The 23,552-nt window shown below is 35.4% G+C and overlaps 2 protein-coding genes across 9 annotated transcripts in view; one reads left to right on the top strand and one right to left on the bottom strand.

The window, feature by feature from the left end:
* Positions 1–23,552, bottom strand: part of RREB1 (ras responsive element binding protein 1) — a 141,667-nt gene that overhangs the window by 116,413 nt on the left and 1,702 nt on the right. The window contains exon 1 of one of the 8 annotated variants that reach the window (XM_031946897.1): positions 22,864–23,216. The exons of the other annotated variants lie outside the window; for them this stretch is intronic. The gene's annotated coding sequence lies outside the window, so the exon portion shown is untranslated. Of the gene's footprint in view, positions 1–22,863; positions 23,217–23,552 lie in introns of those variants that run through there. 8 annotated transcript variants of the gene reach the window in all.
* On the top strand, positions 13,562–22,946 carry LOC116420646 (collagen alpha-1(III) chain-like). Its single transcript, XM_031946902.1, has 2 exons — positions 13,562–13,655; positions 22,180–22,946. The coding sequence occupies exon 2, from the start codon at positions 22,503–22,505 to the stop codon at positions 22,812–22,814; it is 312 nt and encodes a 103-aa protein (XP_031802762.1). The 5' UTR covers positions 13,562–13,655; positions 22,180–22,502; the 3' UTR covers positions 22,815–22,946.

Genomic DNA, 23,552 nt, shown 5'->3' on the forward strand with positions numbered 1-23,552 from the left:
GCTTTTGGAAAGCTTTATGAAATACCACCATCACATATAGCAATACTAGTTAACAGAAAAAATATTCATTTTCTTTTCCCTTTTGGGATATGAATCCTCTCTTCCCCAAGTTCTAATGCTTTTTGTATCCAGTTCAGTAACACAAAATTGAAGATTTGAAGATTACCAGTATTTACCCAACCTATTTTAACACATTAAAGATTAAAAGTACAAATACTTCATGTTTTTGTAAAGTCTAGTTTAGTATGAAATAAAACAATCTTTTTAAAATTGAAGGATTGGGTCTAGACCCCAGCTGTATTGACAGCCTCTCTAGCAATGCACTTTTTTGCAATCTAATAGCCTTAAAAAGTTGCCTAGAGAACTGAAAATTTAAGTAAACGTATTTGCCCTGATCACAGAGTCACTATGGGCCTGCTTTCTGAACTACTCTCTATCCACTATGCCTATATTTTTAAAATATATATCTTCAAAAACTCTCTAAATAATAGATTTAAAGTGTAACATATAATCTGCTGCTTCTGTTCTCTTTGTAATAAAGGTTAATATCTGTCAAATTCCTACAATAGAAAATAATTTAAAAACATACCTACACACTCCCTTCAAAAGATCATTTTACATAATACCAGAGCTATAAAGGTCATTTAGTAAGCCAGCCACTTCACAGTTATCCATTCATCACCTTTAGAGTACAATCAGTGAACAATGTAGGAGGGTTTTTTGAGAGAGAACAAGACTTAGATAATGTCATAGTCCCTGCCCTCACATAGTTTATAATCTATACTAGTAAATAAGACATAGATGACAAAAATGAATATTAAATATTCTCAATGTTTCAATGGTATTCAGATGGCTCCCCTATTTGTACTTTCAGAAGCCTTAATTTTTCCCCCCGGAGCTTTAGATCCTTAATTCCCAAGTGACTACAGATCATCTTTACTCACATTAGTATACCTAAAACCTGAACTATCCTCCTCTCCCCAACTTCTCCTCCCTTTGACCAGTGCAATTCATCTTCCAATTCTTAGCATTTTCATTGTATTAACACTATAATTTAGAATTCCATAGCTGGAACCATCTCAACTCTAGCTCCTGGCTATCTCCAAGTCTCAACTAAAGACCCACCCTCAAAAGAAATCTCTCCCATTCCTCCTAAATCTTAGTTCAAATACCCCTAATTTATCCTGTATTTACGTAATTTGTAGCTAACTGTTGTATGTTATCTTTCCCACAAGGCATGTACTTATTAAATTCACTAACTTCCATGTTCCATGTTCAAAACTAATAAGAGTTACTAAATCCTGTTCAGCTTGAGAGCATCTCCCTATTACTATCATTAAGAATATGGTATCACAACGGTACAAAAATATTTTTAGCAACTTTTTTGTAGCATCATAGATGTGGAAACTGAGATGCTAGATGGCTAAATTAGATATGGCATATAAAAAGAATGTTTTCCGAAAAACCTGAAAAGCTTAGATGAAGATTTGTATCCATAATACCTCCCTCTAAAATCCCTATGATCCAACCAAACTGGGCTCTCTTCATTCTGCATATACTCTTATTCTTAGGACCTGGAATGAAGGCCCAAGTTCACTTTTGCCTTTAAACAACACACTAGCTGTCTGATCCTGGTTAAGTCATTTAATCTGTTTGCCTCTGTTCAACTATAACATGGAATAAAATGAAAAAGCATTTAGCAAAAAGATTGGCACATAGTAGGTGCCATATAAATGATGACCATCTACAATCCTACTACAGTACTCTGTGTACAGTGAGCATTTAATACTAACTACAATGCAACTTTATTTCAATATTTTATCTGAATCAATACTAACTACTAATTTCAGGGACAAGTTCATTCAAGTCAGTTATAACTCACAGTTTAAAAGAACTGTGCCTTTAAAAAAAATTTATAATTTATAATATTACAATGTTTTCTCCTATTCCATCTCAATTTAATGTCATACAGTAACTGCAATCATAGATGCTTTATTGATTACAAGGCTTTATATAAGCATCACTGCATCTTTAAGCATAAGATGAGAAACCTATTTTACAGATAAAAGACATGGGATTTGAAAATGTGTTCACAGTCTCCAGTCAATATCAGACTTAGTATTGGGACTAGTATTACTACTGAATTTTAGAAATAAAAGAGGTTGCTACCACAGTTTTATATATGATATATAAATATGTACATATATTTATAGTCTAGCACTGCATAAGAAGGCAATTTAATAAATAACTTAAGGATTAATTGATTTTATAGTATGACTGTCTTATCTTTAAAGATGAAACTGCAGAGTAAGAAGGGTGGAGTGAATTGATCCTGATCACACAACTAATGTTTATGTAAGAATTTTAAAATAACTCTGGTTCTCAGGGTTCAGGTTATGATTTCTTCCCATCTCTTTACCCACATTCAATACTCCTTCTAAAAGTTCAAGGCAAATTAACTTTAAAAAGAAAAGAAAAAACTTGTATCATTCTATAGACTATTTTACATAAAATAAAAAATTTTAAATCCTGTTAGGAATAGCAGTGTTCACCTGCTCAAATTGCTGTCCTGGATCTGACATTTGTTATATGTTTGCCTTCTTCTCTCTATCACAAAAATATACTAACTGAAATTATGAAGCCACAGGTGGATATGGGAGTCAAAATAAAGAAACCAGAGTCCAAAAGAATGATGCTATAAGAAAAATAGAAGTTATCTCCCTATAACAGTGTTTATTTATAATTGTTTTCTTATTTTGAGAGTCATTAACTATCAAAAAATATTTGTGCTGCTAAAGAAATTCTGATTAGAGCATTATAATAATGTTTACTAATGTTCTACACAAAGGAAAACAAATTTCTATCTAAGAGGCACAATGGCTAGAATGCAGGGCAGATTCAGGAAGACTTCCTAAATTCAAATCAAACACTAGCACAATGACCCTGAGCAAGTCACTTAATCCTGTTTGCCTCAAGTTTCCTCATCTGTAAAATGAGATGGAGAAGAAAATGGCAAACTCTTCTAGTTATCTTTGTCAAGAAAAGTCCAAATAGGATCAGCACAACTGAACAAAAGAACTGGGATTTATTTTTGTTGCTATTAAGTTTCATCTATGGCACTCTGAGAAGCTAAGTGGGGAAAAAAAGTGTAGGTAATTTTATTTTTAAAAATCAATAAAAATTATATTTTAAAAATAAAGTTGTAATCTGACTTTCTCTTATTTAATCCTACAAACTAGTGTTAATTTTCCGGCTTTATTATTTGTATGTTTGAAAAGCACACTATTTAAATCCTATATCCTAATCATTAACAAAAATGTTAAATACATTTTTAAAAAATTTTCAATCTCATCTCTCCAAGACAAAGCTGTCAGGGAATGAATGAATCTGTTAAATGAACTTCTCTTTCGATGCTTAAGGAATAGATATAAATTTACTTAAACCTAGACAAAACAAATTTAAGGTGGTAAATCAGCTGCACAAAAAAAGTATGAAATATCGTAAAAATTAAATTCTACAGTACTAAAATACAGGAAATGTATATTTGGTTCAACAAACCTTGGTCAAAACCAAAGCTGTCCATTTGTCCAAGGTCAATTTATGCTCATTTCACTAGCTGGAGTTAAGAAAACAGAAAAGGGGTACATTAGATTAAGATTTATCATTTTATTGTAGCTTTGGCATGGCACATCAACAAATGAAGGGACAAGCAAAAGTGAATTATTCTGGAGCAAACAAAAAGCATTTTTAAAAATGAAGTTAATAAGTAACATAAAAAGGCGGATTTTTTCTTTCTTTAAAAAAAAGAAGGAAAACTTGGAGAATTTTATTCTCATCAGTTGAGAAGAGACATACATGTTATATGTAATCTACACTGCCAAAAGTGCAAATAGCAGTCTGAAGCAGGAAGAGATCATATTCACCAAAAAGAAAGAAAGAAAGAAAAGAAAAGAAAAGAAAAGAAAAGAAAAGAAAAGAAAAGAAAAGAAAAGAAAAGAAAAGAAAAGAAAAGAAAAGAAAAGAAAAGAGAAGAAAAGAAAAGAAAAGGGTAACATAGTTGTTTAGAGTTGGAATGAATCTTCCAGATCATCCATCTAGTCTCATTTTCCAGATGAGAAAACGGAGAAATTCAAAGTAGCATGGCTAAATAATTGAGCCAAGACTTCATAAAGGAGTTAACATCCAAGACAGAACAACAGATGATGAATGAGGGGGTAAGGAAATGTTCATGGGTGAAGATTATAAGCAGAGAGAGACCAGAAAGAGACCACTATTTCTAGGTAGAATACACTGTATGGTAGGAAAGCACTAGGTATCTAAGAAATATTAAGTAGGTCAGCTGGCTGGGGCATAAAACACACGTTGAAGAGTAACTAGTAAGAAAGTTATGTCCAGGCTATAGAGAGAGCCTGAGAGTCTACATGGAAGGTTTAGAGATTCAATAAGCAGTGGCAAAATCTTTCAGAAAAGTTTTCTATTCAAGAAATAACATGATTCAAAGTTATACCTTAGGAAGATACACTAGGCCACATGAGCATCAAGGATAAAGGAATGGATAAAATGTGAGTAAAATTCCAGAGGCAGAATCAAGGAAGAAGGGGAAAGGAAAAGAGACAGGTCAACTCAAAGGTTCCAAGCACAGGTAACTGGGTGACTGTTAGGAGTTGGAAAGGAGTTAAGAGTTAAGGGGGGCTGATGAACTGGGTTTTGGACAAGATGAGCTACCATAGGACAGCCTGAGGAAGACGTCAAACAGATAGGTTGGACATGCATTTCAAGAGTTCAGGAAGGGAGGGTAAAGCACTGCATACAAATTTAAAGACCTCTGAAAATACAGTGGAAACCCTGTGAATATATGAGATCAGTTCAGGGAAAAGGATCCAGAGCAGATTTTTTTTTTTTAAAAGAAGTGAAAAAGAGAACTCATAAAAGGGCAGAGAGGTATGGTCACATTGCCACAGAAGTCAAGAGAATAAATAGTATTAGAACAATTAATGGATTTTCAGCCACTTTACCTGTTTGTAAATTGAAGGCACTGAGTTCTTGCCAATTCTAAGAGATGAGCAACTGTCAAGTTCTGCATTAAGATGGGCATTTACGAGGATGAAGAATGGAAAATAACTGATTTAATGATTTAGAAGAGTCACTAATGACTAGTTAAAAAGTTTCAGTAGAAGAGGGGAATGAAAGATAAACTGTTAAGAAGTAGAGTGGATAAAAAAAAAGTAGAGACAAAGAATATAGAAGCTCTGTGGTCCTGATTCTAGATAGAAGAAAAAGCAGGTGGAGAGAGACTGCAAAGAGAAGGGGAGAAGGATTCATTGTAAATCAGATCAAGAATCAAAGTCCAATGACTTATGGAAATGTTTTGCATTAATGTCATACAAGGGAGAGAATCTAGAACTCAGCTGAGTGAAAGGAGCAGAGCCAAGAGATCATTATATACTTCAACAATAATACTAGATGGTGACCAGTTCTGATGGACCTGGCCATCCTCAGCAATGAGATCAACCAAATCATTTCCAATGGAGCAGTAATGAACTGAACCAGCTATGCTAAGAAAAAAAACTCTGGGAGATGACTAAAAACCATTACATTGAATTCCCAATCCCTTTATTTTTGCCCACCTGCATTTTTGATTTCTTTCACAAGTTAATTGTACAAATTTTTAAATCTCTGTTAAAAGACAATCCAGGGGAAGGAATTTGCTTATTTAGGGCAAAGACCAAAACACCAAGAAAATGAAGTGAAATAAAAAAATAAATCCTAGTTAATTGGTAGCAAGGAGACAGAAAGAGGGGAAAATGAGACCCAAACACAAAACCAATATTATTATTGGATGGAATGTAATTAGGTGGGTTTTGTTATTTTTCACTAAATTCAATTTGTGTGTTTTTGCATATGTGTATATGTGTGTGCATCCACAGAAACAATTAAACATTAGAATAATGTTTTTGGTCTTTTTCCAAAAAAAAAAAAAAAAAAAACAAGTTAATTGTACAATATTTCAGAGTCTGATTCTTTTTGTACAGCAAAATAAGGGTTTGGTCATGAATACTTATTGTGTATCTAATTTATATTTTAATATATTTAATATCTACTGGTCATCCTGCCATCTGGGGGGAGGAGGTGGGGAGAAGGAAGGGAAAAATTGGAACAAGAGGTTTGGCAATTGTCAATGCTGTAAAGTTACCCATACATATAACCTGTAAATAAAAGGCTATTAAATAAATAAAAAAAAAAAGAGAGAGAATCTAGAACTCAGTTTAAAAAACAAATGTAAAAAACTAAACTGGGAAAAATAAAAATATAAAATAAAGGTAAAAAAAATATCAAGTGATGACCAGTTCTGATGGATCAGGCCATCCTCAGCAACAAGATCAACCAAATCATTTCTAATGGAGCAGTAATGAACTGAACTAGCTATACCCAGAAAAAGAACTCTGGGAGATGACTAAAAACCATTACATTGAATTCAATCCCTATATTTATGCCCACCTGCATTTTTGATTTCCTTCACAAGCTAATTGTACAATATTTCAGAGTCTGATTCTTTTTGTACAGCAAAATAACGTTTTGGTCATGTATACTTATTGTGTATCTAATTTATATTTTAATATATTTAACATCTACTGGTCATCCTGCCATTTAGGGGAGGGGGGGGGGGGGTAAGAGGTGAAAAATTGGAACAAGAGGTTTGGCAATTGTTAATGCTGTAAAGTTACCCATGTATATATCCTGTAAATAAAAGGCTATTAAATAAAAATAAAAATAAATAAATAAATAAATAAATATTCATGTCAAAAAAAAAAAAAATATATATATATATATATATATCAAGGTCCAAAGGTAAGCCTTGATTAGGAGGAAGGACGGTTCTTTCTCAAAAATAAGAAGCAACGAAAAGGGTAAAAATACTAAAGACAAATTTTGAGACAGGCAGGAAAATGAAGGAGAACACATATGATTAGACCTTCTCAGGAAAGGAGGTTACTAACTTACTGAGGAAAATCAAAGGGCCAAAGGAAATCAGAAAAAGATCAATTAAAGTGTTACTAACTACAACTGAAATTAGACAGCAAGAATTTAGAGTAGACCCAATCAGCACATTTTCAAAGACTCTCACCTTGCTAGGAAGTTCTAGAGGCAAACAGTAGGAGGAGGAATTCCCTAAGATTGGATTTGCAAGGCAGAATGAGTCAAGGGAGGGGCAGATTGTAAAATGCTAAGAGAAGATAATGTTGAAATGGCTGGTCATATGGGGTCTGGAATAAGCAAAAAGGCAAAAGAAAAATTCAAAGAATTAATGCAGTTTTTTGGTAAGCAACATAGAGCTTCCCTATGATTTTATCTCAAACTTAGAACCTTAGAAGTGAAGAAGGAGGAAAGTGAGAGGGAGAAAGCAAACAAAATGGGCCCAAAATGGAGCTGAACAGATCCTAGTTACCCAGCCAAGGCAAGTTATAAAAAACAAGCACAGGTTGAGAGTTGGGCTATGTGGTAATAAACAAGGAATCACAATTATTTATAAGCTAATATCTAGTCATCCAAGGGCCTGTGTTTCTGATGCCCATTCTTGAAAGCCACTCTTTTGTGCCATTCATTCAACAAAAGCTGGAATGGGAAAAAAAAAAAAGAAAAAGAAAATCAAATTTAAATTTTTTTAGAAAGCTTGGCAACAGTAGAGGCTAAAATGAGTCTGGGGGATTACCAACAAGTACAAATCTACAGAGTATTGAATTCTATGTAAAGTTACCTGAGGGAAAAGTGAGTCATCTCAACATTAGGACCTGGCAGGCTACAACTCTCAGAGGTAGTAGTCTTAAGCCTCCCAAGTCTAGGTAAGAGCAACCAAGAGAAGTGTGAACAGTATCCAATTCAAAACTGTTTGCTGGATGTGTTTCCATCTTCTAATTGCTCTTATCCTATCTTCAGAAAACTTACCAACACAATCACTTCCTAAGATTAAAATATCTTCAGGGAAAAAAGGAAAAATTAGTTAAAAAAAAAAATCAATTAAACACGACCCTAAGCTTGTAAGTATATATACTTCTGTGCAAAACACTTTATCTGATCTACTAAAGAAGTTAAACTGACTGAACTTAGACACATATTGCCTCATCTAAAGCTCATCATGAGCCAACTAGTTATTATTAGACAGATGAGGACTTGCTCAGATATAAAGCTAGAATAAGACCTCCTGTTGCCCATTCAATCCAATTTTCTTTCTGTTTTCAAAAAGAAACTGGGAAGACTTGCAGGAACTAAAGGATGGGAAAGGGAGTAGAATCTGTAGAAAAATGTATGCAATAGTAAGAGCAATGAAAAGATAAACTCTGATGAAGCATCATCTCTCCACCAAAAGAATTTGAACTCAGGTTACAAATTGAGACATGGCCAATGTGGGGATAAGGGGACTTATTTTGCTCCACTGTTACAAGGGGTTGTTTTCATTTCATTTTTCTCCCAATTTCTCCCTACTGAGACAAAAACATAGATTTTTTTTGTTAAATGAATCACTGAGAATCTCCTTCCTATAGCTTTCTAGGAAAATAGGATGTCTTCTCTTCCCTGCTGCTCTCTACAAAGATCCCTTCCACAAACCAAATTAAAGATACTTTTTAATTTAAAAAGATCAATTATAATTTTGATAGTAAGGACAAGGAAAGAATTAAGTGTTCTTAATACTAAGAAACAGAAGGGAGACTCAGTTGTATGACCTTGAGCAATTTCTTCCATAAATTAAGTCACTCATCTTTGAAATGGGAAGTAGGGAGGGAAGAAAAGATTAAATGACTTTTAACATTCACTATTCCTAAAAGTTATATTTCCTTCAATAAATATTGATTGCACACCTACTACCTGCAAAGTATTATGCAAATGTACATTACCAATTAAATTCTCTTTTTCATTGCCACTCATTTTCAAAGCATTCTTACTACTATTATAGATAACAAGTCAACAATCAATTACTAGAGAAATATTTTTGTTTAATTTTTAAGCATAAAGTAAAATTAGTGTTTCAAAACCTTAACAACATTGGGCACACAGCAAAACTATAAATTCTTCTAACTCCAAAAGTTTTCATTTCCTCAGATTTTTAGGGACTACTAATTTCTTTGTAATGGAACTGTGGAAGCTTTAGTAATTTTTTCAACAACATAAAACTTACAACTCAAAACCAAAGAAAATTCACTAATATTCATCCTTTAGCCTATTTCTTCCTTTTTGATTAATGAGCCTCCCATTCTATGTCAGGGGGACCAGTGGGATAGGACTTCATGCCCGTTTATTTCATCACTTCCTTGGGCTTTCTAATGAAAATTTGCTGCCCAGGTTTTATGGGTACTTGCACATTGCATCACCAAGAAAAATTAAGGCCCTCCATAATTCAGCCCAATCATAAATCTTACCTTGCATTACTAATGTGTAACACCCCCTTTTATCCTGTTACTACATCATCCTTATTCCTAAATTTTTGCTTTAGTTGGTCATACATTTCTCCAATCTTAATCTTCCCTATATTGGTCTACTAATTACTTACTTTTTGCCAGATATTGAACAAAGCACTGGGGATAAAAAAGAAAGTAGCTCACAAATCTGATGGAGGAAGTGATAAGCAACCAAATGTATAAAAAATAAATAGGAAATAGTGAAAAGAGGGAAGATAATTCAAATTTAAGATTTGGAAAGAACTTCCTGTAAAATGGGGTTTTTCATTTGATATTTGAAAGAGGTCAATAAGGATGAGAGCATTCCTGGTATGGGAAACAGCCAGAATAAAACCGTTCAAAGTTGAGAGATGGAATGTGAGATGGTGTATCTCATTCACGTAACAGTTAGGAAACAGTGCTCCTAATCTGAAGAATAGATGGTGAGGAAGTAAAGGTTTAAGAAGACCAGAAATGGTAAAAAGTGGGAGCACAGTACTCTGAACAACAGAATTTTGCATTTGATATTGAAAGCTACAGAAAGCCATTGGGATTTACTAAGTAAAGGGGTATCTTTAGGGATCTGCACTTTAGGAAAATCATCTTGATGGCTGAATGGAGAATTGATTGGAGTGGAGTGGAAAGGACTTAAAAAACAGGCAGACCCACCAGTAGGCTCTTGCAACAATCTAGGCTTGAGGTAATGAGAGTCTGCCAGCAGTGTCAGAGGAGAAAAGGGGGCAAATTTGAGAGATGGCATTGTGAAGGCCTTAGTAACAAACTGAACATGGCAGGAAAAAGGGGAAGAGATGGTGAAGATTCCAGGATGACTCAAATTTGTGAGCAGGATGGTGGTGCTGCTCTCACAATACTAAGTGGAGGCAAGAAAATTTAGGGCGAAATACGATTTCAACTTTTCTCCATTTTCTCTACCATTTATTTTGACATCAAATTGTATTCATTATTACCTGTTATTTTCACATCTGACTGGTGACTTTCCAACTAAAGTTCCTTTAGGACAAAAGTGTTATCATAACCATTTGTTGAATGAATCAATTTGTGAGTTTTTCCCATGGTAAAAATGATAGAAACTATTTTAAAAGTGACAAAAAAGGACTTAGTTCTTGACTTCCAGGAGCTCTGCCTTGGCAGAAGGGTATGACAATTATTTTAATAATTTACCAAACAGCAATGTCCCAACCATTCCAGAAATCTATTTGCAATTATGCAAAGAAAGTAACTAAAACATTCATACCTGCTGATCCAGAGATTCTAGTACTAAGTATAATATCTTCTCCTTTACCCCCAAAGAAGTCAATAACAAAAAAAATGAAGGTCCTATATGCACCAAAAACAATAACAACAACAAAACAACCAGAAACTATATAGATGGCCACGAAATTGGAGAATAGATGAAAAACTATGGTACAAAAATATTGGAATATTCCTGTTATAAGAAATAACAAGTGTGATGAATACAGAGAAGCACAGAAAGACTTCTGTGAACTGTTACAAAGTAAAACAATATGCAATAATTATACAATATAAATGGAAAAAACAATAAAACAACCAAAACTTTTAAAGTTATAAAGACCAAACTGAGATGAAGTACCTCCCTATTCTTCTAAGGGAACTATGGATGTGAAATACTGCATATAATGTTAAGACTTTTTTCAAAATGAAAAATGTTTCTCACTTATAAAAATTTCTTTTTTAAGGGGCAGCTCTCAGGAAAAAAAAGAATAAAAGATTTTGACAAATTAGCTGATTTTCTAAAAACAAATATATCAATTAAAAAAAAATCTTAAACCATACATGTGCATAGGGATTGCTATAAAACCCTCAAATTATAGATAACTTGTGATGCTTAAATTTCTTCTATATTTGGGATTTGTTATTAGAACTAGTTTTAGGTTCATGAACCTTAACCAGGCTTAGGAACTAACCCTTTATTTTCTTGTCTTTCCAAATTGCCTAAATCTCCCCTATTATCCATATCAGGTATTGGCATAAAATTTTAACCAAAAAAGGAAAGAGGAGTATGTGTAAATTTATCATTTAACAAAAGGAGAAAACTTAACAAAACTATGTGATTTTTCATGTAATATTTTCTTCCAAGAATACAGAACATACAGAAATCAAATTGTTGTCCATTAAATAAAAAAGGAAGAGGGAAATGGGGAACAAAGATGTCTGTAATCTTGAAGTCCAGACACTGGGGATTCCAGTAACCCCAAATGGACTTCCTGAATGAAGAATAAGGCGTCATCACTTCTAATATTTACTATAAAGATTAACAGTACTAAAAATTCCCCTTTGGAATTACTTTCTAATTACTAATAATTTGACCAATCTCTAGTGCAGAACATCCCACTTTCTGTTTGGAAAAAAAAAAAAAAAAAAAAAGTACAAAATTTACCTATTTTTCAGAACAGAAAGTAACTGAGGAATAGACCTGTCAAATATCTTCATTCACATCTACATGGAGATCTTGGGGGGGGGGGTGCAATGGGGGAGAGATGTGGGAGGGGGAGTGACCCATTCCTGTTCTCAGTGCTTATTATTACAAGATCAAACATGTTAGTACACTTAATCTCCAGCAGAGCATCCATTTTCTAAGGGTAAAGCAGTTTCAACAGCATGTGTCACAATACCACACTTCTTAACAATTTGGGAAGGACTTTGGAGGAAAAAGACAACTTACCTTAAGCAAGCAACCTTTGATCTTTCATCCATTTACTATCATTATCACTGTACTCTTTTGGAATCCAGCTCAAGGTTTTATAATAACGATTATCACCATTTTATTAGTTTACTTCCTAACTTCTATCCTAGATTTTTAAGCTCCAACAATGTATACCACAGGCCTCTGTAGAAAAGTTAGCCAAGTCACTGGACCTGAAAAGGACTTGAGAGCGATCTTTTAATTCAACTCTGTCCCAGTCAATGTGACTTGCCCTAGATGGCAGTTGCTAAATGACAGACTGGAGTTACTACCTGTCTAACAAGTAACTGAACCTCCTTGAGCCTCAGATTCCTTAACTGGAAAATGAGAGTTAGACTAGATGTCCTCTGAGGATCCTTCCCATTCCATGAACCTATGGCCCCATGACTCCAAATTCAGTATTTCTCCCACCAGTAATTAAAAGAATACCATTATACCAAAAAACAAACAAAAAAATTAAAAATAAAACACACACACACACAAAACCCAGAGTAATCAATACCTTGAAATCTGACCAGGTTCATACTTTTCTTAACTTCCTCTGCCAATAGAGACGAGTACTTATAGTCTTAAGAGAGCTGCATAGGGCAATGAAATGTTAAGTGACTTGTCCAATGTCACACAGCCAGTACGAGTCAATGGCACAGGCTGAAGCCTGGAGAGATACCAGTTCTGTGTCACACTGGCTCACATTCACTTTAATATAATAAAAAAGTAAAAAACATCAATAGAAAGAATATACTTTGAGAAAATTTTAAAATTAACCTACAAAATTTTTGGCATCATTATTCATCACTAATAAGCTGAATGAGCTCGTCTCAAGTACAGAGTACAGAGTACTGTTTTGTGTGGAGTCATTACAAAATACACAAAACATTAGCTGTAACACCAGTTTCGGGGCCCATGTCATGGGTCATAATTCATATTACATAGTTTTTCTGGCATATTAATGATTTCATAGGGTCTCCAACCAGAACCCCCCATTCCCCTTTAAAAAGAATTCCAGAATGATTGTGTCAAGTGAGAACTAGAGTATTTGTTAGTTGGAACATTAAATAAGAACATTCTAAGAGATCTGGAACACCAGTAGCACTTCAATATTTAATGAGTGGGGGATTTCATTCCCTAAAAAACTGTTCACAGAATTCTCTTTTCATATTGGTACCCCATAAGCTACACAGTGGGGAAGAGAACAGAGTTGAACTGAGTGAATAGTTTTGCCCAAGTTTTTTGATTTGGCTCCTCAAATATATACTCAGACAATTTGATGCTGTAAGTTCTATCTTATACTTCCTTGTATAAATTCATGTTCCAAGTTTTCTATCTATATAAAAAATGGTTTTTAATATGTAAATTTAGTTAATTATTTTCTCCCCAAGTTGGACAAAACCCAAACACTAGCTGGGGTCCAAATGAAAGATGAGATTTTCCTGAGCCAGCTGATGCCATATAGTACAGGCCACTCATCTGGGTATGCTTCAAGCTCACCTGAGATTAAGGTGAGTCATAAAAGTCAAAGAAGCAAGTATTACCTAAACCTGATGAGGAGACATCACTAAAACTTCTTCCCCAGGCCACCTAATGGTTTCCTTAAATTTAATAGGAAGCAATTACTCAACTTCACTGTAGATGACAGAACTATTTCACTTTCGTATCACCCGTTGACTGCAAACCCATAGAGAATTGAGAAAACTTCATGCTTTCTACAAGAAAATCAAATATATTAAAACATAATTCACTTGAGTAAAGGCTAGGACAGCACAGATCATAGGATCATAGTCTTAAAACTAGAAGGGGTTTTAGAAATCTTCAGGCTCAACCCCTTTATTTTATAGATGAAGAAACTTAATTTAGGGTCAAGTCACACAGTTTAGGATCTGAAATTGAATTCAAATTTACATCTTCCAGACCCCAAGTTCTCTCTACCCACATCCCCATGTTACCTTCACCAGACAATTTCTAAAGGGGTATCTCTGCACCAGTATTGTATTTTTTAAGGTGTCATCACACTATTTTATTTGGATTTGCACAGAAATTATCATCCCTGAAACTAAGCTATTACCTATCACACAGACCAACAAGCATTTTATTAAGCCCCTGCTGTGCTAGAGTAACAAAGGAGAAAAAAATTCCAAAGTCTGTATCCTCAAGAAGCTTACATCAAATTTTATAGGAAGAAGGTGGATTCATCTCTGGGTGTAATGAAAATAGCACTTTGCTTGGTCAGAGGGCTTGGGCTCCTTTCCCAATTCTTGATTGCATGCTATGTGATTTTGGAATTATTTACTTTTTTTTATCTATATATTGGGGATAATATTTAAACCATAAAGCACTGCAAATATGAGAATTATGTTTAACACTATAATGCAGATACTCATTGGTTTAGGGTATCTAAACATACATATTTCAAAAAGATCTCTAACCTCATCAATGTCGGTATCATAATTATACTTCTGCTTGCCCATCCCATGGGAATCCTAAGAGCCTTCCTTCCTCCAGACATCACAATCCAGGACACCAAGGGAGCACATGAGCTGACTATGGGTCAAGTCCTATCTCACACAATGATGGAATGGGAAGAAGGTATCTCTTTAAATAAAATAAATCAAAACTATAGAAAGAATAAAGAAATGTTAAGTGTTAAGAATCTACTGCAATGTAAAAAGGCCTAGAATTTGGGAGTAAACTGATCTAGCCAACTTCCATTTCATTTCTGCCAGCCAAAAGTTTTTTATGACTTTAACCTCTTTGAGCCTCAGTTTCCTCCTCATTAAATGATACTGTACTAAAGAAAATCCATAATCCTTTCTAGCTGATATGCTATGATTTGTTTGAAATGTCCGAATTCTTCATAACTAAATTGTTCAAGGTTAGAGTAATTTTAAACTGAGGTAATTACAGAGTAAATATAAAAATTTTCAGTGTTTGAACAAAACACTTGCATATTGATTATACAGATTATCTTAAGTATCTGCTTCATAACTGCTTTGAAACATAATCACTTTGCAAGCTAGCAGCTAAGCTTTCTGAACATCGATTAAGCCCCTTACTTGCCAAAACTGGTATTATGCTTCACCTGAAAATTATTCAAAAATAAAGAAATCCTATATGATTATGCAACTTATTTTCTACCTATAAGTAACAAATGCTTCATTTCTTCTCCCATAAATATGAATTATGTTCATGCTGTTATATTCAACCTTAGGTTTATGATCAAAAATGATCATAGGACATTCAAAGCTGTAAGTATAAATCAATCAAAATGATAAAAACAGTTCTAACATGAAATATGTAAGATCCTAGAAGAGAGACTGCATCCTCTACTCTATACTGAGTACAGGCAATCAGTGAGTGATAATAATGAAATAGGAGGGGAAGGAAAAGGAAGGTTGTCCATATTCAAACATAATTATGGTTATTGAATCTACAATTTAATGTCAATATTTTGAGTTGGATAATTTTTCATCATTAAGGAGAGTGGAATTATAAAATCCCCCCAAAAACCTTCTTGAATATCAAATGATTCTCAAAATCATCTTTTTTGATGAATACAAACTAAATTAAAAGCACATGTTTGAAGACCAGGAAAACTGTCTAAGGTGTTCCCTTAGCAAGTAATAGGTAATGGCAAAAACACTGCTAATGTAGTAAGGACAATATGAGCTTCTGAAAAAAGGTCTTATTATTGTCTTTCTTTATATTCTCAGTGTCTGGCACATAATCAATTAGTAAGTTGATTCTGACTGACAAGTTACTACTTCCTTTGAAAAACTTAATAGTTATGACCCCAGAAAAGTTGTTTTACCACTTACTGTCTCAGCTTTCTTATCTGTAAAGAACATTTCCACTACTTCTTTATTAAATTTAATAATATTCATAAACCACGAGTATTATATATGCAGCCAAATTCCACCTTATTTCACCGCACCCCAGTGCCCCATCCCCCTGTGCCAGAAGAATGATTGGTTTAAAAAATTCCTTTTCCATATCAGTACAAAACTGACATAGTTTTAATTTGAGCAATTTTTCTATAAAAAAATTAAATTAATAAAAACCAGTCAATTTTAGCAACATATCCTCAAATTTATTTCTACAATCCCTTATAATTCAAACTACACATCACACATAACTATTATATACATTTAATTATCCACTGCCACTTTAAACCACCTTTCCTTTTTTTTCTGATCTAAACTTAAGAAATTGACATAAAAACCTGAAACAAAAAAATTTAATTTGAAACAATTACCTGTATTCAAGACATTCAGCATAAAATCCTCTAAGAAATTCCACCTGGATTCTTAAAATAACTCAATTTATAAAAATTACCTACTCCACTTTTATTATACAATAAGTAAAAATAAGGCATGCCAGTAGTGTTGTTGATTTTTTTTTTTAATCCAGACAGTGAACTAAGCATAAATAAGTCAAATTGTGTATAATCAAGACTCCTATTAAGTCATACCATTAATGAAATTAAACTGTAAGAATAGCAAATGGGCACACACACACACTGGAAGCTAAGAAATGCAATTTCTTTGATCTGCCTGCCCATCTCTCTCAAATTATGTAAACTTCAAACAGAAAGCAATGAAACATGGCTCTAATTAGGAAAGACCAAAGTGTGACAACTCTCAAGGTAATTAGACACAGTGTAAAATTTTCCTTTTTAATTAAAAAAAAAAAAAATCTAGTAAAACTCTTATTTTAACCTTTCTATAATTTCCTATAAACGAAATCACAGGTTCAGTCCCTAATCCTACAATTTAAAACTCCTTTATCAACATCTAGACAGATATATAGCCCCCTGAAGTTTAAATCCAATCAGCCAATGATTTCTAAGTCACATTTATATCTTTCACAAATAACCTATAGCTCTTCCAAGCTCTCTACTAATTCCTATCTTAGAATGTTATATTATTCTAGATTTTACAGATCAAGTAGCAGTTATCATGAAGTTCCCACGTTGTTTAAAGGGACAGCTTTAAATTTGTCTATCACTAGTTTGAATGAATATGAAAAAACTGCTACTTCTAACTTCTCTTGCTTGAAACAAATGCTTTTATGAATTTTCTTTTAAGTAACTCTTAAGTAAGAGCCGGAGCAACAAGTATGAAAAATCACATTTCTACATAACAGGTCTGTGGCAAAGTGATGTCACCAATTATAAATGGACATCAGCTACTCTTTTTCACCAGGTAACCATATCAACAGAGTGATAGGATGGATTTGGAAAAGAGAAAATCTGGGGTTCAAATGATGCCTCCTGACCCAAGGGAATTTGGATGAACTTGAGTTTTTTCAACTGTAAAATGGAGATAATAATTCAATAATAATAATAATAATAATATTCTTATCAGACCCTGTGCAAAGTGCTTTACATATCTATCACATTTTATCTTCATGACAGCTCTGGAAATTATTATCCCCATTTTGCAGATGAGGAAAAGTGGGCAAACAGTTCAGCCAGCTGGGCTAGTGTCTAAAGCTACATTTGAACTCAAGTCTTCTAAGATTCCAGGCCCACTGCTCTATCCACTGCGCCACCTAGCTGTCCACTTTTCTCAGGCTTAGGCTCAAAGGGCCTTTACCCATAAATGTTACTTACTTAGTCACATCTACTTCCTTCTCATCTTCCTCCTCTTTTATTCCCCTTTTATCTTGGTCTCTTACTATGGCTCCTGGGAACAATACTGTCACTCAAAAGTTTAAGAAAAAAAATTGTTCATCCTTGCTATACTCTTAAAACTTTCAGGCTGAGAAATATATTCTAAATATATCTAAATACATTCAAAGCAATGAAGTGAGAAGCTAAACACAATAATCAATGTTTATAAATTTAAGAAAAAACTCACTTGTGGATTTACCTTTTGGAATGTTGTCAGACACTCTTTGACTTCCCATTTTCTCAAAATAAAATACCTAAGTGAGTCTCTCATTAGCAACCGCCTGCCAAAATTATGTTTGTACTCCAGCATTCAATTAATGAGGAATACTGGAGTTCCCCCAATTTGGACCAGAAAACACTAGGGGCAGCTTTTACTCAAGGAAATAGACAAATGAATAGCTGAAAAGCCTCCAGAATGGGAATATATATACAAATATAAACATACACATATTTAGACATCAAGGAATGATACCACTTTAAAATACTTTGATATATATACTTACATCTTTATGAAACAGAAAAGTAAATCCTGCTGTGCTTCATATTCAATTAGTAAAAAGGTGATGAAGACAAAAAAAGCTTAAAAAAAAAAAACTGGCCTACATCAAATTCAACTACAGAATGACTTTCAAAAGAACTTAAATCATTAGACAAGTTTTAATTTCTAGGTTTTGTGTACTGACATCAAAGCTGATTTGTGTGAATAGTCTGCAGTAAAGTCAGAAACTGTGCCAGGGCTCCAGAACTCTGCTTCTGATTGTCCTTGGACATATCTGAAAAATACAGGTGGGTCCTACCACAGTTGTAGTGAGAATACATTATAATATGTGTTTCAGAGCTCGCTAAAATGAAAGGAAGCTATTAAAATGCATTACTTTATCAAATCTTCCCAGTACATAACTACGGAGTGATCAAATTAAAAAGGAATTTACACCATTTAAAGTTATTCTATTCCATTGTAAAAAAAAAAGTCAGAGAATACTAAATAAACTAAGATGAAAACATAAATACAAAGCAGTGAATAAAGGCTTTATCTGGTTAGCTCTCCAGTGACTTTTTCTCTCCCCAGCACACTCAGACAATGCCTGTGGGGGGTGTTTCAATCTGCTTTCTCCACTCCTATCAGTACCACCCACCCTACTCTCTAAGTAGGTAGGTGAATGAATCCTTCCAGAAATATTTAGCTACCTGAAGTCTCCAGGCCTTCAAATTCTCCTAGCATTACCTGTTTGAATCACACAGAACAAACAGTCTCCACCCAATTCCTACTTCTTTTGTCTGAAGCACCTATTCACTAGGAACCACCTTGATTGATAACCCAGCATAGTGAAGGAGCATCAAAAACAAGATTCACCAAAATGTTTCCTAGGTTGTCAAAGAGAACAGATTTATTTTCTCTTTTCATCTCATTCTGCTGGACCAACACAAGAAACAACTCATAAACACTGAATGGTTGGTAAGGGTAAACTTCCAAGGGCAAGTGACTAGAAAAGAAATATTTACATGTCAAAAGGTAACCTAAAATGAGACAGAACAATTGTTTTAACTTGCATCCACAGGATAGCAAATATAAAAGAAAAACAATTCCCATCAGAAATTCCCAGACTAGAAGCTCCTTGAGGGCAGGGTGGATACTACTTTGAAACTGGTATCCCTAACCTAGGTAACAGAACTTTATCCATTTCCCCTTCAGCAGTTATGACAATCTAGTCAGAAAATTTTCCTCTCAACATGGAGGAGGAGAGGGAAACATATATGTGTTTTAACTTCTGAAAGCTAAATGATATCTCTCTATCCTTCAAAAATTGTTCCCTTTGATTTGTAGAAGATTCCTCCACAAGGAGAAATGTCAATAGGTATGAAAACAAATCTGATTTCCTCTTTAGGATTCAGTCCTAAAATCCACATAACTCTTCCCTACAATTTAAAATTTTAAATGGTAAATGAGCTTCACCAGAGAAGCTGGTTTGATTTGGATTAGTTCACATTTTAAAAAACATCCAATGATGTAGGCTTACCTTTCAAGCAAAAAAAGATGCTGGCTCTCAAATTCTGGCTTCTATTAGGTTCCACATTTCAAGTGCTATTTAACCTCAGTAATAATCCTTTCCAAATTTCTCCCTTAAGATCCAAGATCTTATTTGAAAGGTAAATGTAGGCTATTATAATTACTCTTAAAAAAAAAAAAAAAAAAAACCACTAGAGGTGAAGTTATCTCTGAACCTTTGTTTCTGAATAAAGTGAGAAATTGGGAGGGAGACGAAGGGTGGAAGGAGAGGGAAAACCATTCTTTAGACCTAATCTTAGGGAATGAATAATTATCACAGTTAAAGGGGAGAAAAACTATTGTCAGATTATCGGCAGAGACAGTTTCCATCAAGATTTCATATTGCATTTTTCCTTTTGAATGCAAACCTTATCTTTTGTTTAATAAAACATCACTTTATGACTTATATGAAACTCCTAAATAAAATAATCTACTACATGGAAAGGGATGCTATTACATCCATGAATCCCACACTTTGGTAATATCTCTATTCAAGAAGTCTGTCTGAAGAGACTGCCATCTGACACCTCTCCCATGGTCAGAGAGCAATAAACATCAATTAGGCACTTAAAAAAGAGAAAAGGCTATTTTAATATAATGACTATAAAAAGATGAATAGCCTTTCCCCCCTTATTTCAAAAATTAAGGAGAATGCAGAAATTAAATGTAATAAATATTATTAAAAGAGGGAATGCTCTGACAAAAATGCTGGGTTAATTTTAGCATCCTTCTGTTTAGCTGCTTAGCAACACTTATCCTATGACCTTCTAAGCACCACCTACTTTAAAAAAGGATAATGAATAGAACCATCAAAGGGTTCACCTCTGAGAGTCTCCAGTGACCACGTTTTAACTACTCTGTATGATAAAGAAAATAACAGCCCCCATTTGCACATTTCTTTCTTTTAAAGCTTTACACAAATTCTCATTCTTAAAATCTCTATCACCAGAGTCATCCATTAGTCGCTCAAAAAAACTAAGAAGATGAAAAAGTTGTGTTAACTAAGATATCACATTAGATGAAAATCTTATCAGATATGCTAACCAAAAAAAAAAAAAAGAATTTCTAAAATGACAGTTCACATAGTGGAGAAGAAAGGTGTATGAGAGGAGATTTTTGTTTTAGAACTTTTTAACTGGACTTGTTACAGACATCTAAAATTAAGGTGTGACCTTAAAATCCAAAATAAAGACAAGTTGAAGAAAAGGTCACTTGCTTGATGGCACAAACTGTTAGGAATGGATGCTGGACCAGCTCACACACACACACACACACACACTCCAGAACACAAAACTTAAAAACTACTTAGATTCTAAAATTCTGATGAGGAAAAAATTATGTTTAAAAAAAATAAAATAAACTAAAACATTGTGGTAAAATGTCATTTATTTTAATATCAGAAGCATCTCCCATTAACTCACCTCTTATAAAGAAAAAAAAATTTCCCTTATCCTAAACAACTAAGGAGCATATTTTTTTTTCAATGATTTGGAGAAGATGTAGCAGATTTAAGTTTTCTAAACAACTCAAGATGAGGTATGGAACTGAATAAAATAAAGATGGTAAAGCATCCTTAGGCTAAAGAATAATAAAAAAGTATTAACTACTTTTTTAATGGATTAGGTGATGACATTCTAACATCAAAATGCCCACCTCCCTTTTTTTTAAGTGAAACTTCAAAATGGGATCTAAAATATATTAGGTAAGACAACTACTTGTGAGAGCAATAAACCTTCAACAAAATTGTGAATATCCACTTAATTAGAGAATTGATTTAGATCCATTGCTATAAAATAAATTAGTTTGTTAAAAAAAAAAACAAAAAAACCTGCATCTTAGGACTTTGCGCAGCCCTAAAAAGTTGAAAAACTAAAATCTAAATTATCATGGCTCACTTAAGCGTGAATTACTTTAAGCATCCTTTAAAATCATTCAACCAAAACCTCAGTGGGAGTCTCCAAGGAATAGCAGGAACTAAGTATTTTTAAATCATAGCTTTTAGCCAAGACTTGTAACTTCAGAACCTTATCAAATTATGTCTTTGACTTATTTTCCTAATCACATCTAGAGGATCCCTTTAAAGGCAGGTCCCTGAAAAGAAAAATATTTGACGAAGGCAGCCCCGTTCCTCATTAAAACATTGGCTGAGACAATTCCAAGATTAAAACTGCATTCACCTAAAGGGCAAACCTGAAAAATATTGTTTGTACATCTAAAAAAAATTGCTGAAATAATTCCCAAGATTCTCCTGGCTATTTCCAGCATCACTCACTCATCCAAGGAACAAACTTTTTTTTTTTCTCATTAGCTTTTTCTGGGAGGGCTGAGCACCGCAAACTCCAGGATCCTTTTTCCACGGATGGGAAACGTTTGGCCTCCTTTGAGAGAGATAAGTGCTCTTCCTCTTCTTCATCCCCCCCCCCCCCCTTCCCCAAACTCTCTAAAGTGCATGAGTTGTGTGCTGCTGCTGCTGCCGCTGCCTCTGAAGCCGTGTAGAATTTCGTAATGGAATGCGAACTGCTCGTCCGGATCTGGGCTCACGTTCTATCTCCTAACCAGTAGGAGCGAAGGGAGGACAAATCTGCTGAGCAAGGAGAAACTCTCTCCTCCTCTTTTTATAACCCATCAAGGATGCATCGCAGAACCCAGCCCCGGGCTGCGCCAGCCACCCAAGGGCTCGCGCGATTCCGGTCCTCCGGCTCGGTCCGCGCAGAGCAAACAAAGTGGGGGCCTCCGCGCGCGCCCCCCCCCCCGCCGCCCCCTACAGACGCGCACCAAACAAACTTCCCCGGGGGCACCGGGAAAAGTTTTCCGGCCGCCTCCGCGGCGCTGCCTGACAACGACACGGGCTGGCCCCGGGAGCCCGGCGCTGCATCCCTCAAAGATCGGAGCGGGGCCGCGTTCCCACCCCACCCCCCAGCTCTCCGGGCCCAAAAAAAGTAACACACGCCCCGAGAGGAGTTGGCCGCGGGCTCGGGCCGCTGGTACTCACCGCGCAGCCGGGCGGGGCAGGGCAGGGGCAGGGTTCCCGGGCCGACGGACGGAGGAACTACATCCTCCTCGCGACCCCATCCAGAGGGGGAAAAAAGTGCTGATCCGCAGGGAGGGAGGGAGGAGGGAGGGGTGGGGGCGGGGGGGTGGCCTGGGGACGGGAAGGACCTCCCCTGCTTCTTAGCAACCATTAAGGTCGCAGTTTCCTAAGAGACCAAGGGGTGGGGGTGGGGGAGAGGGCGAGGCGGACGAGGGGGGGAGGAAGAAGAGAGGAAGACGCCAGGAAAACTTTCGCGGTGGTGGCGGGGTGGATGCGGAGATCAAAAGGCATCTTGCCACGTTTAATTAGCAACAACCCTCCCCCGGTTCACCTCTTTCTCCCCCCCCCCCCAATTCCGCCCCCGCCATCCATCGCCCTCCCCCTGAACGCGAACTCCCGACTGACTGGGCAACGTAAAGTAATGGATGCGAGGAGGAAGGTGAGATGAGGGAGCCCACGCTTCCCGGCTGGTCCAGCGGGCGCAGGGCAAAAGTTCTACGAGTCCTCCCCTCCTCCCTCCTCGCTCCTCGTCCTCCTCCTCCAACTCCCCACCCCCTCCCCCCAGGAGCCAGGATCATCTATCTCAACAAGTCTCCCGGTTTCAGATGCTCCTCCGGCGTCTTCCTGTACTCGTGATGGTGCGTGTGTGC

Source organism: Sarcophilus harrisii, chromosome 1, assembly GCF_902635505.1.
Source record: "Sarcophilus harrisii chromosome 1, mSarHar1.11, whole genome shotgun sequence".
NCBI lineage: Eukaryota > Metazoa > Chordata > Mammalia > Dasyuromorphia > Dasyuridae > Sarcophilus > Sarcophilus harrisii.

Coding starts and splice junctions, on each gene's coding strand:
- LOC116420646 (XM_031946902.1), top strand. CDS start 22,503: ATGCATCGCAGAACCCAGCCCCGGGCTGCGCCAGCCACCCAAGGGCTC.